At 38.7% G+C, this 20369-nt stretch overlaps 1 protein-coding gene across 4 annotated transcripts in view; it reads right to left on the bottom strand.

Annotated features, from left to right (window-relative positions):
• Positions 1-7210: 7210 nt before the first annotated feature.
• The window catches only part of GREB1 (growth regulating estrogen receptor binding 1), a 95079-nt gene continuing 81920 nt past the window's right edge, over positions 7211-20369 (bottom strand). For 2 of the 4 annotated variants that reach the window (XM_084515699.1, XM_084515700.1), the window contains exons 27-33: positions 19623-19827; positions 18337-18511; positions 17175-17393; positions 14267-14402; positions 13265-13465; positions 11771-11909; positions 7211-10086 (exon numbers count right to left, since the gene is read on the bottom strand). In XM_084515699.1, coding sequence (XP_084371825.1) covers positions 9923-10086; positions 11771-11909; positions 13265-13465; positions 14267-14402; positions 17175-17393; positions 18337-18511; positions 19623-19827 — 1239 coding nt within the window. In that variant the 3' untranslated portion in view covers positions 7211-9922. Of the gene's footprint in view, positions 10087-11770; positions 11910-13264; positions 13484-14266; positions 14403-17174; positions 17394-18336; positions 18512-19622; positions 19828-20369 lie in introns of those variants that run through there. The other 2 variants (XR_014691883.1, XM_084515701.1) reach the window with 2 other exon arrangements.

The raw sequence follows: 20369 nt of genomic DNA, 5'->3' as shown, positions 1-20369 counted from the left end.
GCTGTTGACAACAAAGCTCCAGAGAATATATTTTCCCTGTGATCGCGTTTGCTTGCTAATTTTACCTGCTGAAGTTCTTGGAAGCACAGCCAGAGCAAGAAACATGAGCTCAGTAAACCAGAGCACACTTTCCTTGCAACTGACTCCTCAAGTATCCTAATTAAGTCATAAAGTTCAGTGAAAAATTAGAGCTTGACAAACAAATGAACTTCCAAACAGTCGGTGTCTGTCTTACTTGTATACGCGATTTTATGGTCAGACTATTTGCTGAGTTTTACACTCTGTGAAAAGAATATAAGGAATTCTCACTCTGCCAACACTTTATTACCATTGCTTATCATATTTAGTGTGTATTTTAATGGTTTAATTTTGTTTTCAAGACAGGTTCTTAATGTTAAAATCTAATTCTGCCTTTCTACACAACTGCAGAGCTCCAAAATTATAACTGTGCATATGTGCAGGCAGCACAGCTTTTCTATTCTTCTGTGCAATAAAAAGTTGGAAAGAGGGCACTTTCCTTTTGATCTGATGATTCTTTTTAGTTATATACCATAAAGTAAAATACAGTTATTACAAATTTTGTCTTGTGTAGCTTCAGACAAACTTGTCCTGATACATGTGTGATGTCTCTTTCTGTAAGAGGGGACTGCAGAGCTGTGTCCTAAAATCATATGTGGCAACTGAACTGACTGGCAGTTTCATCCCCTACATCAGGCCTAGAGAGACTTTGAAATTGAACTGACCAGTAATTCATGGCTCTGTTATGCTTTCAGGATCATAACCTTTGGCTTGGATTTTATTAATGCTTATAAGGCATCTGGTTGCAATAGGTGGTGAAATAAAATTATTATTGAAAAATCTGAACTGTGGTGATACATCTGTGACTTCAGGCAAAGCCTTCTAAATCTTTCCAGTGTTACATAATGAAATGTGCTATTTATAGGGAGCTATTGCAGGAGAGACCCAGCACTAGCTACGAGCTGATAATGATTATCGAATCAACAAGTGCACCCAGCTATGTTTGATATTTCACCTTAAGCTATATGCAAATTCAGTAAGTAGGGAAACAAGCAATGGAAAAATAAAACTTTGGAAATATAACAATTAATAGAGAAATAGCCCGTAGCCAGCATGTGGTCTATCATCACTGCAAGTGGCACTAAGCTTGGTAGCATGTAATGGTAGAGAGGACAGAAGAGGGGCAGCCCTCTCTAATAGCTGGCAGTCCACCAGGCATTATGAGCTCGAGGATTAGGGTATCACCATCTCACAAGCTGTGGTCTGACAGTATGCTTTTTTCAAGAGCTACATCAGCTTCAGCTGTGTCCTCAGTCACCCTCCTGGTCCCAAACTACACCACACAGGGCTTTTTAGGGCCTGAAACAGGTTCCTGATATGATTTATTCGGGGGTCTCCAGAAGAGCCCAAGACAGCCCAGCTGAGGTGGAAACACATTGCCTCAGCATCCCTCCTGTGCCATCAGGCAGCCTCCTGCTGCCCCCTGTACCCTGCTCCTGCCCTGAAACTCTGCCGTTCCAGCCCACTGGTGCCAGTGCCTGACAGACTTCCACTTGATAGGAGGTAGGATCACAGGACATTGACTTGGAAGACACTTGAAGGAGAGCCGATTTTCAAAATAAATGATGCTTACTTAGATTTACATTAGAAACTCTGAATCTGAGGTGGCCAAATAGTTATGTCACTTTAAAATTGCAGGCTAACACTTCCCAGAGAAAAGAGAACAGAACTGAAGTTACCAGGATGCTCAAGTTACTGGCTTCTGTTGTACTGAAAATGGTAAGACTGGGAGCACAGAAACCCATTTATTAGCTATCTGACACATCACATTTTCTTTCTGGAGCAGTTTCAGGGAAGGAAATTCAATACAATTCTCCTCATTGCTGCTTAGCAGGGAAATGCCACACCTAGTGAATTTCAATGGCATTCCTGCTTCTGCTGAAAAGTCTATTCACAGCACTTGAAAGATAGGAACCACTGCTTGTTGGAGTAATTTTCCACTGTACCACCCAGTTCTTATGTTAAGTTGGCTTTCAAACGGTGATGAGCAAGTATAACAATCTATCAGTAATTGTTTCAATCATTATAATCCTTTGCATAATATTTATTTATACATTCTTCAAGAAGTGGATGTACATCTTTCCCAGCTCACTGTATATCTGAAGCCTTTGTCATCTTGTGCATCGTCCGGCTTTGGGATTTTTCTGCTTTCACCAGGAAGCCCTGACAGCTATGAACATTTCTACCATGCAACAGGTGAACCCAGCAACCCCTAGATTGATGCTCTTCATAGTCAGAGTTGGCATCTTATGTTCAAGGGTGACCAACACCAGATGTTTCTGATCAAGAAATCCATAAATGGAATAATAATCAGTGGTGAAAAAGTCTCTAATTTCCATAAATTAAGACAGTGGTTCCTAGCCTTTTCCCAAGTTTACCACTGCCACTAGCTGCTCCCCTTCCCACCTCCTCTGCTTCCACACTCCCCAGCCAGGCTGATGTCTCTTTCTCTCCTGAAGTCTCCTCCCAGTGCTCCCTATAGTCTCAGACCTCAGCTCCTTTTCCTTGCTCCAATCCCAATTCTCTGTGACTTTACAACGTTCCTGCTACATACACGCTTAGTATTTCTAACCAAAGACACACTGGGACTGACCCAGAAGTCACAGAAAATATTCTCAGGCTCACGTTCATGTAAGCTTTGCAGCCACTTTTGGATTCCTACCCAGCTTGTTGCCTCTCTGAGATCTTATATCAGCAAGTTTCACTGGATAATCATGCAGCATATAAAGAAGTCTTCTGTCAGTTTTAACATAGCCTAATGATTTCATTACATGATCATACAGGGCAAACAGGAGCCAATTTCTTTTTATAAACAGCATCTGTAAGTGCTCTGTCATGAGAAGGAAAAAAAAAATGTAGTCACCCCAGAATATTTAAAATAGTAATATGAGCTCACTGCAGCCATGGTGTAAACTTTATTTTCTAAGCTGATAAGATCGTCTTCTTATTTTTAATAGAATAGCTATTCTTTTAATAGTTATTTTGAAGCTCATTGAATATTAATTTAATTTATTTTTAAATACAATTACAACTCTGCTGTTGGGACAGAGCCACTCTCTTAGAGCAGTTTAACTTTCCCCAGCTTTTTCACATAGCCAAAGTTGCTATGAACACAGCATATGGAACTGCTTTTCTCTGTTTTCTTTGTTCTATCTCATAAACAGCCATGGCAATTTACAATCCCTTGAAATAGGGGCTTTGTAAAGTAAGCAAGAATAAAATCTGCCTTACACAAATGCCAAGTAGTAAGCCTTCTGCTTTGCATGTACACCACTTGTTTTTTCTCCCTGGACACTGTTTCCGATTATGGTTACTGCAAATGCAATGTACAATGTGCAGACTAAGTAAATACATGAGATACATTGGTGGGTTTTCTAACTGTCATCTCTTTCAGCTGGGGAGATTCACCAGGCAAATAAAAGAAAATTAAATAGCAGCAGATTTGGGGATTTTTAGCTATACAAATAACAAAGAGAAAAAGGAATGAAAGACACTCAGTTAGGGCAGAGGTAAGATTCAAGATGCTGCAGGTTTGGCTTGAACAGGAGCCCAGTGGGGGACTTCAGGCTGGTACCCAGGGCTGCCATCATGCCCCAGTACAGGTGCCATTTAGTCTGGGAAAGATCCATGCCTTTTTTGGCTGAAACACCAGGGGCATTTACAATAATAAAATTCAAATAGAAAAAAATGATACCATCACCAAAAACAGGTTCTGTGAGATTACAGAATGATCTGCTGTGTCGATAGAGAATCCAGTGGTTACCACAATACCCTGTGAGCAAACAGTAGTTCTCCATGGTCACTGGGTCCCTACAGGCAGAAAGAAGTAAAAACTCGCTTTTGTGTCAATCCCATTGTCTCTAAGTAAAAGGAAATCTTTCACCTGCTGATAGCAATGCCCCTACACTTTTTCTGTAGTACCTCAGCATGCACTTTGCCAGAACAATCCTCCTTAATATGTTCAGAGCTTAAAATACATCACTGATGTAACAAGTACAAAGAAATTTCTTTCTGTTTATGCTACTATGCAAATCAAACATGTCAGTTTTCTTGATGATTTTAATCAAAACAACATTTGCATATGAAGTAGCTTTATGAAGCTTTTGTAAAAATCAAGGCAGTCAATTCCAAAAGTCTTTTTCTGACTGAGCAGGACTCTCACTGTTACATTTGACATCCCCTCTCTCTTTTACTGAATAATATGTTAGCAGTGGGCAATGCCAGCAAATGGACAATGCCTCAAAACTCCCTGAGCTGTCTCCTCTACAACCATCAGTGCTTACTTTTTGGGCTGCCAAAACAGGACTGGAAATGCTATAAAAGCATTTGCCAGTGACCAGAACTGCTGACATTTCTTTTTCAGATGAAAAGCAGAACAGATATAAGGGGTGGAAGGCAGTCAACAGGCAGAGGATATATGAGATTAGTTTGCTTTTCAATGAAGACCTGGGTCTTTAAGGAGGTAGGAAAAAAGGAAAGAATAATATGAATTTTATTTCTCACCAGCATAGCTACGGTATTTCAGTGAAAGCTGATGAACTACTGAAGCTGTACACTGAGGGGCAAATGCAGAGGCTCTTCTGTCTCCATTGTTAGCCCCCCTTCCCTTGCTCTCCATTTTCCGTTTTGTAACTTCTCCCCTGACACTTATTTTGGGTTTATCTCTCTTGTACTTCTTTCTTTTTGTCTGACTGACACCTATCACCACAGAGTATCACAGATCTAGCTTTTGATATATTTAGCAGCTGCTTTTAGATGCTGCGTAGGAGCCAAGATCTGTACATTCCCCATAACACCAGGAGGTGCTTACTAAGGGAAGGAGGCTGAAATCTCTTACATCCTGTAGCGTTCAAATCATCTGTAAAGCCTGTGCTATTCAAATGCCAGACATTAGTGCTTAAGTGCTTGTGAAGAGTTTTTTGATAGTGGAGAGAGATGGTAAGAAGGAAAATAATGTCACCTTCCCAGTAACCTTCTCTATATTTGGATACTGTCTTTTGCAGAAGCCGAATCATAAAATGCTTCACCCCCTGACACACAGTACTGAACACGATAACAATACTATCAGCAGGTGATAATGGTGGATGACTAAGCCAGCAAGCATGGAAGGCACTAGAGAAGAAGGCAGGGGCTGGATAAAGGTCTGTAAAAGCATGCTGTCAATTCCATTTTGCCTTTCATTTTGTTTCCTATTACATTATCAAGTCAATCCACATGATGGAGAGTTCTATGTTCTTGTTGCATCCAAAGTCAGAAAGGAGAGACTAAATGTTTGCATGAATGCAGGCTAATTTTTCTCACAATGGTCACTGTAATGGACCCTCCCACAACAGGCAAGACAAGAACAGGGTGGAGCTGGGACCTAGGTTCCCTACCTCCCTGTGCAGACCTGGTAAAAAACATTAGCACAAAGAAGCTGCTGTATTTTGTACAGCACAAGATGTCAGTCCCACCCAAACAAATTTGATTTTATTTATCATGATTATTTATCTGCATTACTGTAGTCACCTCAGAATCTCAATTGGACACAAAACCCCACGTGTTCCCCATATCTGAATGCTTACGGATTAAAGGAGTTTTGCTTGTAAACTATGTCAGGGATGAAAAAATTTTTGTACAGAGGTCTGGAGAGTTGCTCTCCCTGACTTATTCACCATTAATATTTGGCATCATGTGAACAAAGTGCTGTGTTCTTCTGCTATGTCAGGTGCACAGCTGGTCGTTTGAAGGGAAGTAACTGCATTTTGGTCACGCAAGAGGTGTGTATCTAGTCTTATAGCAGGATATAATAAAAACAAGACCTTGCAGAGAAGTCCAGATAGATCACAGAATCACAGAATTTCTAGGTTGGAAGAGACCTCAAGATCATCGAGTCCAACCTCTGACCTAACGCTAGCAGTCCCCACTAAACCATATCCCTAAGCTCTACATCTAAACGTCTTTTGAAGACTTCCAGGGATGGTGACTCCACCACTTCCCTGGGCAGCGTGTTCCAATGCCTAACAACCCTTTCAGTGAAGAAGTTCTTCCTAACATCTAACCTAAAACTCCCCTGGCTCAACTTAAGCCCATTCCCCCTCGTCCTGTCACCAGGCACGTGGGAGAACAGACCAACCCCCACCTCGCTACAGCCTCCCTTGAGGTACCTATAGAGAGCGATAAGGTCGCCCCTGAGCCTCCTCTTCTCCAGGCTGAACAAGCCCAGCTCCCTCAGCCGCTCCTCGTAGGACTTGTTCTCCAGGCCCCTCACCAGCTTCGTCGCCCTTCTCTGCACCTGCTCAAGCACCTCGATATCCTTCTTGTAGCGATGACATCGATCAGTTTTCCCTTGTCAACTGATACAGTCAATCCATCATAGAAGGTCACCAGATTGGTCAGGCACAATTTGCCCTTGGTAAAGTCTTCCTGCCTGTCTTGGATCACTTCCTTGTCTTGCATATGCCTTGACATTGCTTCCAGGAGGACCCATTCTATGATCTTCCCAGGCACAGAGGTGAGGCTCACTGGTCTGTAGTTCCCCAGGTCCTCCTTTCTACCCTTTTTTAAAATGAGAGTGATGTTACCCTTTTCTTCCAGGCACCAGGGACTTCACCTGATTGCAATGACTTTTCAAATAGGATGGAGAGTAGCTTGGCAACTCCACCAGTCAGTTTCCTCAGGACTCTGGGATGCATGTCATAGGGTCCCATAGACTTGTACCTGTTCCTTTTCATCAGGAAACATGTCTGGTGAGGCCAGGTCCGAGACCCCTATCCTGTAAGCAGGATACTGTGGGTAGGTAACTCACAGAACAAAAGGTTAAAAGTGAGACGTTACTTAAGTATATGATGGTTTCAGCCCACCCACAGCTGCATTTTGTGAAAATCTTGAAGATGTCATACCAAAAGAGAATGTTAAGAAAGGATGTGATTTACTATTTCCATCTGATTTAGTGATATGTTTTAATTTCACACATGAGAACAGTTTTGAATTAGGAATGCTAAAGCTCAGCCTTGTGGCAGCAATCAAGTAAATATGCCTTTCTGGAATTACTTTTAAACTATTCCCCATTCACTTGAAACAATTGTACATGAAACAATACAAGATACTGAATGTTTTAATTTGGCCATTTTCTGGTGAAATTTCCAAACTTTTATAATTTCTTAATTGCAACAGTAGTGATCTTACCCATGCAGAATACTTTTAAATAACTATGCAGTTAAAGTGTTTTACTTTTTCATAATGCTTCTGCCTTTGTGTGTCAGCACCTCAATTCTTAACAAGTAACCTCAATATGTGAAGTTCAGAATTCTCGTGTGAAGTTACCTCAGTGTTTCAGACAGTAAATGTACCTGTTCAAACACAAGTACAGAGCCTAGACTGCCACAATGCCAACAACCATTCTAACCAGTGCAGGGAATTGTCCTCATAACGAGCAAACAAAGACAACAAATAAAAACCTGATGTATGAACAGGAAGCTGAAATGCATTTTTTTTTTAATCTTACAGATATTTAATGGAAAGCTCTGAGCTTGTGATCTTTCCAAATGGTTTGGCCATTACTTGTAGAGCTGAACACGACTAACAGCATGGGACACAGAAGGGGTTGTGTGCTGGATAATTCCATGAAAAAATACAGAGGCTAAGCAGCACCCAGCAGCGTTGCAAAGGTCTGAGGAACTTCGACAGCCACACTAGTGAACCTATATTTTATCAGAGTACCGTTCACAGAAATACTGCAAAACAAACCAGTCAACAACTTTATGGGAAGATACACAAGCTTGCACTGAGAAGGCACTCTGATTTTCCCAGCACTGTGATGTGAGGATCAGAGAAATATTACTGTGCAAAGCCACCACTTCTGAAAGCAAAACTGGAAAGCTTCTTGTTTCAACACAAATACTTAAGGCTTTTTTTCAGGATGAATCTTGGAGAAAGATGCATGTCTAAGCATTTGCAAAGCAAATCTCACATCTAAAAAATAAGGAAAGTTTACAGACATTTAGCATAATTTGTTTGAGTACAAGACAGGAGTTTTCAACCCTCTGTCTTTAGTCTTGATTTCTTCTAAAAGCTCCTGTACCTTTGAGGCCATGTTACATTTCAAGCCATTAAATAACACTGTTTTTTCTCTTGATCCGTTTCAGGAATTCTTTAATAGTGAGTTCCTTTCATCCAACTTTCCCCTCACCCCCAAAAAAAGTATGCTTGATAGTGCTATATATCACCAAGACAGATATCCATGCAGTGTCAGCTTTATTTATAAAGGATGGATTAGACATGAATGTCACACTCCTTTAAAAAGTTTAAATTAACTGACTAACTGTCGAAAACTGCCCAGGTGATGCTATTTACATAAAACAGTGCCGACCTTTATTCCCAAAATTTAAATGAAGCAAATCTCTGAAAAAAAAAAAAAAAGAAAAAAAAAAAAAAAAAAAAAAACAATAAAATATACATGCACGCCAATTTCTACCAGTTATCTTGTAAACAGCAGTCTAAATCTCTTACAGTTACTGTAATTAGCTTTTCCCTGTGAAGGAACCTAAATTTGCTCTTTGGCACAATCATACTCATGTCTCCATTTCAAGACCAGTACTATCATGGCTTCAGCCACCTAATGGCATTTCATCAGTATAAAAATCAATGACCATCTGACTGGCATACCTAGCAAGAAAGATTGCCCAAATATTACACACCTTCTGGCAATGTCTACACTCATCCTTCCTGCACTCAGACTGAGCAAAGTAAACACTGATTCCGTAAAGACAAAAATGATGTCCAAAACTCAGAGAACATTTCCAAAAATCTAAACAAGGACTGTGATCACTGACTTCACATTTAGAGTGTACAAAATACCATGATGCCTCATGCCTTTCTATAACATGTTTTTAGATTGCCACCTAAATTCCTCTGAGTCACAGTCTCTATTTTCTCACTCTTTTGAAGCACCTTGGCGAGAAAATATCCCCAGAAAGTGTATTGGGATGGTTTCAGAACCATCTCTTCTCTGTTTTGACTGCACTGGGCCCAGCTTGAAGTCTGTAGTCAGTGCAACAGTTCAGTCAGAGGCCAAAAAACACCATCATTTTAGGTGCAAAAAGTTACTTGCAGGTCAGTCTCACCGTTTGGTATTCTCAGTTGTGTCAGGTAATTTCATTTTCAGGTTTAATTGTTCAGATTTCACTGTTAAGTCTATTTTCTTGACTCTTCTTTAAGTTAATAAAATCAGACATATATTTATGATTTCAACCCACAATTCCTCTATGGTAAAACTATCCAGTACGGTACCTGTTCAAAAATTAAGGCTCCAATGGGTTTCCTATTTTTTAAGAGTTATACTTTACATAGACTTTACTTCATATAAAAAACCTACCTGGATCAATCAGTAGCAATATACTACAAGACTAACAATAACCTGTTGCTTTGTGCCAACTGTTAGATAAATAAGACTCATAAAACAAAATCTGCACCTAGTTTTTCATTTCCTATTTTGGGAATGTACAAAAAGTTTTCTAAAACTCTTGCTTATAAACTTGTTTGTGGTGATTTTTTTGCTACAGAATAAATGCATTCATTGACGTTCTTTCTGATCCAAAATAATTTCTGCCACATGCAATGATAACTTTCTGCATCATTCCCAGGAATCAAGAATTACTTCCATCAGACATTTGAATTAGAAGAGTCACTTATAGTACTTGGAAATAAGAGGATAAATTGATTGATTCTAATAAGCAATGTCATCAAACAGTCCTGTTTTTCCTAAGAAAGCAGAGCCTCTCAGAAGTCATCTTGTGAGATGGTGGCAATTAGTCTCTTGTCATTATTTTTTTCCTAGTTATATAGAAAACTTGTCTAATTCCTATTAAATATGTCGTCCGGTCAGGAAGAAAAGTGGTCTGTCCTCTTTTGCATTGGCAGTCTGGAATTCATCCCTCAGTCGGAACTGCCACTCGTCTTCCAGCTCTAGCCGGACAACAGTCTGGCGAAGAGAATTGCGATCTTGACAAATAACACACAGGGTGGCACCTAGGCAAACAATTAAAAAGAATGTGAGTATCAACTTTGTTCTCAAATCACCCAGCTCCCACCACCCCTTAGCAGAAGGAATGTCCACCACTTTCAAAACAGGAGTTACGGGTGTTCTTAAGAGAAAATTAGGACACATTGGATTTCAGAGAGCTACGTTTAGCTCCCTGTTAATCAGGGTCTTCTTGTGTAGCCTGAGATGCCTAGTACTCATCTGGTAAACAGGACAAGCAATACATTCCTTACACCTTGGGGTAAAAACGCATAAAAATGTCAAGTCTAAGCAGGTGGTGATAGATCCTGACAGAAAGCAAGGTAACGCCCTACATCCATTACTGTCCTAGCCCTGCTGATCATCATTACCTCGTTGAGTAAAACCTCAATCAACAAAACACTTAAACCCACAAGACAATCACCATAATGGCTGATTAAGCTTTGTGTGCTTTGCTGACCAGAGATGGTTTAATATCAACTGTTTTGACTGGCATTCTGATACCATTTCTTGCATGACTTCCTGTCTTATGAAAAGAAGTGCTCAATTAAGAGGAACCTCACCTGCACCCAATACTCTGAAAGAGAGGTAGTGAAGTAGGAAGAGATACCCAAGACAAAACCAGCTGAGAATACAGTAAAAAGAAACAAGACAGTCAGGTGGTGTTTAACACTCAGGTAGCTGGCTAGAAGGTCAATTGGACTGCCAGTGGAGACAGAGAAATCCTGGATCAAACACACTATGTGCTACACAGCACAAAAATTGGCTGGTTTTTGCAAATTGAAACTGATAGCTTCTTGTCACTCCCTTGAAGAAATGCAGTACAAAAGCACTTCTTTCATTATACGTTATTCTGACAGCCTTGTCAGAGAAACTAAAGGCTGATTAAAATGTGGGCATTGGTCCAGAATGAGAATAGACACTGGAACTTACATGGCTTCAGTAACATGTGCAGGTGTAAGCACTGTATGCACTAATTTGCATTTTATTACACATATCTATACAAAATTGTATTAACTACAACAAAGAACATAGCAGTCCATAATTCTGCCTGTTTCAGCAAGGCATTTGCAATAGTGTTCCTACTCCAGTAGCAGTTATAGCCAAGTAAAACAAATCCCCAGAGCATTAGATGTCTACAATAGTAGCAGAACAATCCAAAAGAAGTTAGCAATGTGACCTGCAGTGCAGATAATTTGTCTCCAGTACTGTCCATCATCACAAGCACCACATGGAGAAATTGATTATTGGGAATAAATTGGAAATAGACACTGTAATTTGAAAGGACAGCAAATAAACTTTGATGGAGTCACATCCATCATCTATTTTCTCTTGAAAATTAGAAAATATCACTTGCAAGACACAACAGGAAAATTCTTCATACATAAATCTTAAATACTCAGTTTTCAAGCAAAAGGTAATGAGTTATGAATATACACTAGGCATAATGATAGAGATCCAACATTGCCTCTCCACTTCGAAATCTGCAGAACACAGTTATAGACTGGTACAGGGCCAGCATGACCAAACAGCAAAGATGCTAGAACATATAAAGAGAAATATAAATATATACATAAATATATATGCAAAATTTTATATAAAATGCAAAAACAATAGTACTTTTCACATTTTTACCCAGATTCCTAGAGACCAGGATATAAAATTGTCTGTAATAAAATTACTGCAGCTCACCTTTAAGAAAATGAAACTTCTTCAAAAAGCTAGCTACAACAAAGGAATCACAGAGGTACAGCAAGAGACCACTGAATGTCAAACCAGAGGAACTGATATTCAGAGAGTGAGGCCGAGAACTCACATAGCAAACTGCAATCTAATTGGGAGAGAAGAAAAAAAAAACACACACACACATACGTAAATTAGCTTTCTTCAGGCTTCTATATAACACCACTAGCTAAGGTTTCATACCTTGTAGTATTCACACCTGATTCGTATTCAGACTTGCTTTCCAACTCCAAATATTGTGATTGTTACAGTTCTTTTCTAAAAATCCTCCTAGTTATTAAAAAGCTATATAAAAACAGTATTCAGAACTATTCATTAGTCCTAATTATTCATTATTATTATTACCATGAAGTTTAGATATGATAGGGTTTGAAAGCTGTGGTAATGACAGCTCCCCACAACCATAACTCTGTGATCTACCCAGCACAGTTTATCTACATAAGAGCAAATACAGTAATTGTGCAGTCTGACACAAGAGGAAGCCTTTGAAAATGTCTAATTTCATTTACATCACAATGGGATTACTCAAGTCAGTAGAGCTGTGCATATACATATGTGCATATGAGGTTTCTTGTTGTCTAGTTACTTTGTTTCTATAGCTATTCCCCCAATCCACAGGGCACCAGGAATATTTATAGCACCCTTTCAGGGTTTATAAGTTTAAAATTAAGGAAACTTTCACACATGAACTGACTTCCAAAGTGCTATTCTACTTACTTGGGGCAGACCCATATCTAGCATAAATCAGCATGATTCAGTGGAGGAAGGTTGACCCACAACAACTGAGACTCTGGCCCAAGATGTCTATATTTATGCATAAAATAGATGCATGAATTCCTTCAATCCTACTGTATCATATACCAACTCAGGTTAAAACTCCAGAACTTTACTAAACACCACCACCTCACTATTGCACTTCTATCTGACCTACATTTGTGTTTAAATATGACCTTGCTTTTAGATCCAAACCCACTAGGGAGAGTCAACAGCTCTTGAGATCTAATGTCAACTTCTCCCATTCTGGCTGCGTGTCTTGGTATTTGCTTCTTTGCCTCAGCAAATCAGTCATAAGTAATCTAACACATACATACTCTGAAGTGTTTTCTCAGGACTAGGTAGCATTTGTAAAACATTCATTTGGAAGAAATTTGTTATAGGAAGGGTCAAATTGTAACAACACATTTAAAAAACAACAACAACAAAAAGTGCTTTGTATTAATTGAGACTAACACCACTCACAGACTATATGAGTATTTTGGACAGCTCTGGTATTGCTCTATCTGTATTTTATATGTAATTTCTCCCAGTATCTCTATAGGACAAAGAATTTTATTTTAACAACATGAGGATTCAATATCTGATTGTTTGAATGCTGTTATGAATGAATGCTTCAACATAGGCCATACATTTCTAGAGCTGACTGAAGATTACTTTGTTCCATACCTGTGGTCCTAAGTTAAGGTAACAGTCCACAGATAGCACTGGATGACTGTAATTCTTCAGTGAGAGGGGGAAGAAGCGATGGCTGTGATACTGGAGGTATTTTTCAAGAAGCAACTGAGCAGGTGCTGCCAAGAAGGTATGCTTGCTGTCAGGGGCACAAATGTACTGAGCAGGTGAGATTGAAACTGGAGTGTCAGACACCTATGAGGAAAAACATTTCTGGCACAGATGAATCATGATCAATCAAGTTGCACTTATCTGAATTTTGGTTTGTACAAAACACATCTCTATTCTATATATCTATATATCCTATATAGACCTATATAGATCTCTATATATAGGTCTATATATATATAGATAGGATATACAGATCTATATAGATCTATATGTCTATAGATACACTAGATCTAGATATAGATCTATATGTCTACAGATCTATATAGGTCTATATATATGGGTCTATATATATATATATATAAATCTTTATAGATCTAGATAGATATGGATCTATATATATATAGACCTATATATATCTATATATCCTATATAGATATATATCCTATATATCTAAGATTTATATAAGAAACAAAGTCATTCAGGCAAAAATATCTGCTACCAAAAATGTTTCAATGGTTCAAAAAATTATATTTGTATTTATAGAGTCTTTGGGGTTTCTTCTTTGAACCCAAGGTACTCCTAAATATGAAATCATGTGAAGATGAGTAATCAAATAGCTATAGAAAAAAAAGGTATAGTGAATGGTTATCTGAATTGTAGAGATACTTTAGGTAGTTTTGAAAGTTTTAGAGAAAATGATTACAAACTGGTGCGTTTATACCAAGAATATTGTGGATTTCAGGAAGAAAGACAAAAAAGACATGTCAGACATACCCCATTACTGGTAACTGGTGATGCACCATAATACCTCAGCTCTCCTGGTTATAGGGTACAAAAGAGAAAACAGAAATTTAACAACAGTGAAGCAGAGGTGCCGGTTCTCACCTTAGATTTAATGTGGAAGGATCTCTGTCCTCCTACTGCAATTTGCTTCTTCATGACACTGAAGTGATTGAACCGACAGATGAGAAGGCCCGCACTGTGGACACGCAAGTTGAAGTCAACATCATCACAGGTAAACCTGGGAAGAAGAAAATCATAGCAATTCAGAGCAATGTTTCTCATCACAGACTAACAAACTCATGGTCTTTGATCAGTACGATAGAAAGGACAGCTGTCAAACATACAAACCCTCCACTCAGTAGCTAAGAGTCAGGGAAAGAGGCTTCATTTTCCTGATAATAAATGACGCCATTAACAATGGCTGAGCTGAGATTAAGAAAATCTGAATGAGGGAAGAACCACTTACAGAGTAAAAGGACTGGAAAAACAGCAGAAAGTGAAAGGAGAAAGGCAGCAAAATGCCAGGGAAAAGACCTAGGAGTTATTTTATTTGCCTCATCGTACAGTAATGCAGTCATAGAAAAAAGATACACAAATTACTATCCCAAATAAGGTCAAGAAAATTAACTCCTTTGACTTACAAGGACATGGATGATGTACATTTGATCTATTAAATTCAAAGAGGTCTGATTACTTATTTTTTCCTTTAGAATACAAATATGTGTTGTTGGTGGTGGTGGTTTATATAGTCCTCTACAGAAATAATGTCATTCTACATTACAGACAAATTTATTTTAAGACGATTTCTCTTTTCATAGTCCAACAGAACTGCTGAGACATAGGAATAAAGCACACAGAGGTCAAACATCCTTGAGCTAAATTTGGCCCACTTCAGAAATAAAATGGAACAGAAGGTAAGCTTCTAGAGCTGACTACATGCAAATCCTCTGGCCTTTGGGAAATTCAAACTCATTTCTCCATTTCGAATGTAGATATTACACAGGAAACAGGATAATATGCAGAACTGTGGGATTAATATCCAGGGCTTGGATTTATGAGAGCTAAGCCATTACTGCAACAGCGAGCATTAGTGAGAAAAATGATATTTAATTATATGTTTTGAAAACCTTCTCTTTGATCTATGTGGATACTTGTTATCCCTGACTGTCAGTGCCTCTGTGTTTTAAAATATACCTTTTTCCTTGCCAGCTCAGCTCAGCATGTCATGTAATGCTTTGGCCTTAACAGCACCCCCATACAGCATTATGGTGAGCCACTCATGGATTAGAGACACAGACAGGAAATGAGTGGCATGGTCTCGCATTCCTGACATTTTAGCATTGCTGCCTGTACTCGTGTCATTGTGTTTTATTGCACTGTCATTCTCTCTATTAGCCCTTCATATTGCTTCATAAGATAATACAGCTAGACAGTGTGGGAGAACAACTCTGTGCCAGAATATGGATGGGAGCAAATTTAAAATGTTCTTTTAAAGTGTCAGACTGGTCATGATAAAAATTTAGGTCATCTGTTTAGCCAGACTAAAGGAAGCAGAAGCGCTTCCCCACAGTTACAAATAAATTTGGACTTCAGAAGACATCTTCCTGAGTCAGTTTTACTGAGAAAAACAGCGGGGTTTGGTTATCCAAGTGTAGGTACTCAGTGCCATTTTAGATGACTTGGGCTATCCCAAATAGCTCACAGAAAAATAAGTGTCTGAGATTTCATGTCATACCTGCCAGCCCCATGTGGACACATCCAGAGATGCCAAAGTCTCACTTTAGACAAGTGACTCCCACCTTTAGCAATAGCTACTTCATTCTGTTGTGATAAATGCTTGTCCCTCAGAAACAGGAACAAAAAATATTTCTTTCAGATAAATCAGTGAATTTCTGTGAGATTATATATATTTAGTGAATACAATTCTGGCAACTGTGGTGATACTGTGTATGGCAGTATTTTAATCTGAAATACTCTATGTGAAATAATAAATGGGAAAAAAAATGGGAAATCAGAGACAGAAGAATATAAGAAAAAACACTAATGTTAATGACGTTCATTTACTCCTTCTGAATTTGTTGATGAGCATGCATGTAGTATGCTCCAGTGTTTAGAACAGAACAGAACAGAATGGAGCAGAACAGAACGAAACAGAATCGAATGGAACAGAATGGAATGGAATGGAATGGAACAATTAAGTTGGAATGGGCCTTCAAGGATCATACAGTACAACTGCCTGATCACTTCAGGGCTGACCAAAAGTTAAAGAAAATTATTGAGGGCATTATCCAAATGTCTCTTGAACACTGACAGCCATGGGGCATCAACCATCCTGCAAGGAATCTTCTTCCAGTGTTTGACCACCTTCACAGTAAGGAAATTTGTCCTTTTTTGTGCTCTGTGTTGTGCTGCTCAGTATAAAAAGCCCAGCTATACCTCAGTTCCATGTCAGAACAAGACTTGGTTTTGTACCATCCAGACATATGGTGTTTGCCAGAAGGCCACTTGAACTAGACACCTGGGGGACTTGCACTACAGGGCACACTACTGAATGCATTTACTCTGTAACTCAAATATGACTGCTTATTTCACGGAATCACAGAATTTCTAGGTTGGAAGAGACCTCAAGATCATTGAGTCCAACCTCTGACCTAACACTAACAGTCCTCCACTAAACCATATCCCTAAGCTCTACATCTAAACGTCTTTTAAAGACCTCCAGGGATGGTGACTCCACCACTTCCCTGGGCAGCCCGTTCCAATGTCTAACAACTCTTTCAGTAAAGTTCTTCCTAACATCCAACCTAAAACCTATATTTGAAACTATTTGAAACTATAGAGATTAATGTCTTTTACGAACTGATGGTAATTTGGAAAGAATTTGAACCTTCAATAAGAAAATCTCCTTGCTTCCCATTAACAACTTCCCCCAAAAGCCAACAAGATTATTTGTAAAACTTCTTTTATTTGGTTCGTTATGTCTTTTGAAAGATGCTATTTATTCACTTACCTGTTCTGATTGTACTGTACATTCTGTGTCAGATCAACATTTAGCATAATGAAATCATGCACATGGCAACAGGAGAATGGCTCCTTGAACTCAGTACTGTTTGCTTTACTAGACCATTTTCTCATCCCAATTAAGGCATAGTGAGTGACATTGGGAGTTGCTTCAATACGTTGCAGAATTTGCTTCAAGGAAACATTCCTTTCAGTCCATGTATAGTCACTATAATAATTAGGAAAATGTGTTAAAGTATATAGAGAATGATCAGAATATTAGTTATGTGAACAACAGTTCTCAACAGTCAAAAGTAGTTATGAGCATCAAGTAGATAACTTCAGTGTTGTCTTACTTTATTGCAATGTTTCACCTCTTACTCCAGGATAGAGTGAAAACTTACAATTAACTAATACTTATGCACTGGGGACTGATATACTAGGTCTGAAATTTATCTTAAATCTTGCAAAATATTTACTCAGGTTTGTAAACTTTTCAAGTTACCTGGATAAGGTTCCAAATGACCACTCAAGGGTTGCTGACTTTGTGCTATAACTCAAGAGCAAAGCATAAGATCCTCCTAGCCTACCACTCAAGTCCATAAATACCAAAGCTTTCACTGACTTTAGTTCTCTTTCAAGGTTTGCTATAAAACCTGAATAACACTGTTATGGGAGTAGACAGAAATACCTAGTACAAATAATGTTCTAAAGCAATGAAAATAAAAACATTTGTTCGGAAATTTGGGGAAATAATGACAGAGACACACAGACTAGGAAATTAGATGCCCAATTTTCACAGAAATATCTTTTAGCTTCCTTGGAAAAAATCTGACAAAAATGTAAATTTGAATGCATTTGTTTTCCCAGTGTATCAGGGATTGTTTAAAGAACTTGAAATTTGCAGTCCCAGTTATTCTAGTTTGAAACAGTGTTACACTATACAGCAAAGACTGCAAGGCACTTAAATCCTCAGGGGACAGGAATGAAAAGCAGGCACTAAACATTGTGCTATGCAAAGCCAGATATCTAAGGAAAACACTTGTTTCATTAGGCAAATATTATTCTGTACTTGTACAGGGTAAAAGTATATCAAACATGCAATTTCAAAACTGATATGCAGTGAAAGCTTAAAAGAGATCAGCTGAAAAAGCCTGTGTTCCTCTATTTACCTTTTCCTGTCTCCTGAACAATCAACTTCTACTGCATTCCACATAACACAGGAGTCATCTGAAATGACAATGAAAGGCCAAATATCCTGGGGTTTTATCCCCAGCTCCTCCTGCCGATTTCGTTCTAGCTCCAAGTTATGATAAGACAACTCTTTTATCAGGAAGTGTGCAGCACCTGAAACCAAGGGCATAAACCATATGATCAAAAATAGGGACAGAAATTGTTTGCTTTTAGCTTGGAAAACTCTTGAAGAGAACATTTCTGCAGCCCAGGGTATGACTCACTGTGAAGATTTTAACACCCTCACACTCCCTGGAGCCAATCTCCCATGTCACTTGCTGTAAGTGACTTACAGGACCTCACTGGGAAGCACACAAAATGAAGCCTTTACTTCTGTGGTAAAGATTTGTTAATGTCTCAAGGGTTTAGTCACCGATTCTTTTAACACCTTACAGATTTATATATATATAAATATATATATAAATAACAGATATTTGCCTCCACTATCATATCTGAGTAGGAACATCTAGAAATGATTAACTAGCTGAACAACATAGGAACAATTTCCCTTGACTGTCAATTCTGAATGCTTGTCACTACTGCTGTCTATAAATTGTTCAAGCAGTAAATCGAAGTGCTGAATATTTCACAGGTGTTATATTAACAGAATCTACCTAAGAGATGCACATGATCAGCATGCTTACTAATCTTCCCCCATCTCTGTTCTCCCCTACACACATCTGAGACTGTAGTAGAGGGCTTCCAGCCTTATAAATTGACATGATCCACTTCTGTGAGATCCTGTAGTTCCCTCCTCTACCAATAAGCCTGAGCATGACTCAGTTGAATAAACAGAAGCATCTAGCGATATTTGAGGCTCCCCGTGCTACCTGAGATATCCACACAGAACTAGCAGTGACACAGGCTTCTGGAGATAGCACACAATTTACTTCCAAAAATAAAAATAACAAAAATAAAAAAAAAAAAAGAGGAGGTAACTCCATCTGAATTAACCATCTCTGTTTCCATTTAAAATCAGTAGTGAAAAGTAAATATTTCTATATATGAGTCATCTAGCTTTTCCTAGGTGACTAGGATTAAGTGAATGGCACCCGAGACTGTGACACATTGTCTTCAAAGAAAAACCAGGTCACGAGAGCAGATATGGTAGCTCTGCATATAATATGATCTATATAATGTATATCTCCATTTCACTGGTGAATAACACCACCTCAAGGGCCCAGATCATGTGTTCTCATTTGTTAGAACCTTTGGCTATACTTACCTACTCCTGCACTGTTGAAAATGCTTGGAAGAACAAGCATGATGTGGTTGGGCCAGTACTTCTTATATATGGCCATTTCATATTCCTTGACAACTAAAACGTGCAAATGACTGGCTCCATCCATTGCATGGTATAAATTGAAAAGTCCATGTTCATGACGCCCAGTGGTGGGAGTAAAAGTGGGGCTTTTTATGTAATCTTCATTCTGTAAATAAATAGAAATGTGAATTTCTATATTAAGCCAGATGATGTTTAAACAAGGAGAACCAAATCTGTCAGCAGAGTAAGTCAGATTCAGTGACACTGCATTTTTACATTTTAAACTAGCTTAATAGGGAAATAAGCACAAGTTAGAAAAAAGAAGAAAACTCTTTCTATTAAATTATTTGACCATTGAGAGTGGGGTGAACTGGACAGTATTGTTAAAAACTTGACCTGACAAACGTACATGGACCTTGAGGTTAGATCTGGAGAAGGATTCAGGTCCATATGACTTAAGAAGGTACGAAACATCTTAGTCCAAAACTGCAATACAAGTCTTATGACTGGCTATCATCCAAACTTGAATGCATTTAAACTCACTAGATACCTTCAAGTTTGATAGTACAGCTCCTTAGAGGCCTGTTTCTACAGACTTCCAGGACTATTACAGTCAGGGCAACTGATTTCAGCCTGGTCCCTACTAAGACCATTAAGGATGCAGAATGAATGTGTGCTTCTTCACAGAGACTCTCCAAAGTCCTCACA

This window comes from Aythya ferina (genome assembly GCF_964211825.1).
Source record: "Aythya ferina genome assembly, chromosome: 3".
NCBI lineage: Eukaryota > Metazoa > Chordata > Aves > Anseriformes > Anatidae > Aythya > Aythya ferina.
This window is presented reverse-complemented; position numbering and strand designations above follow the sequence as displayed.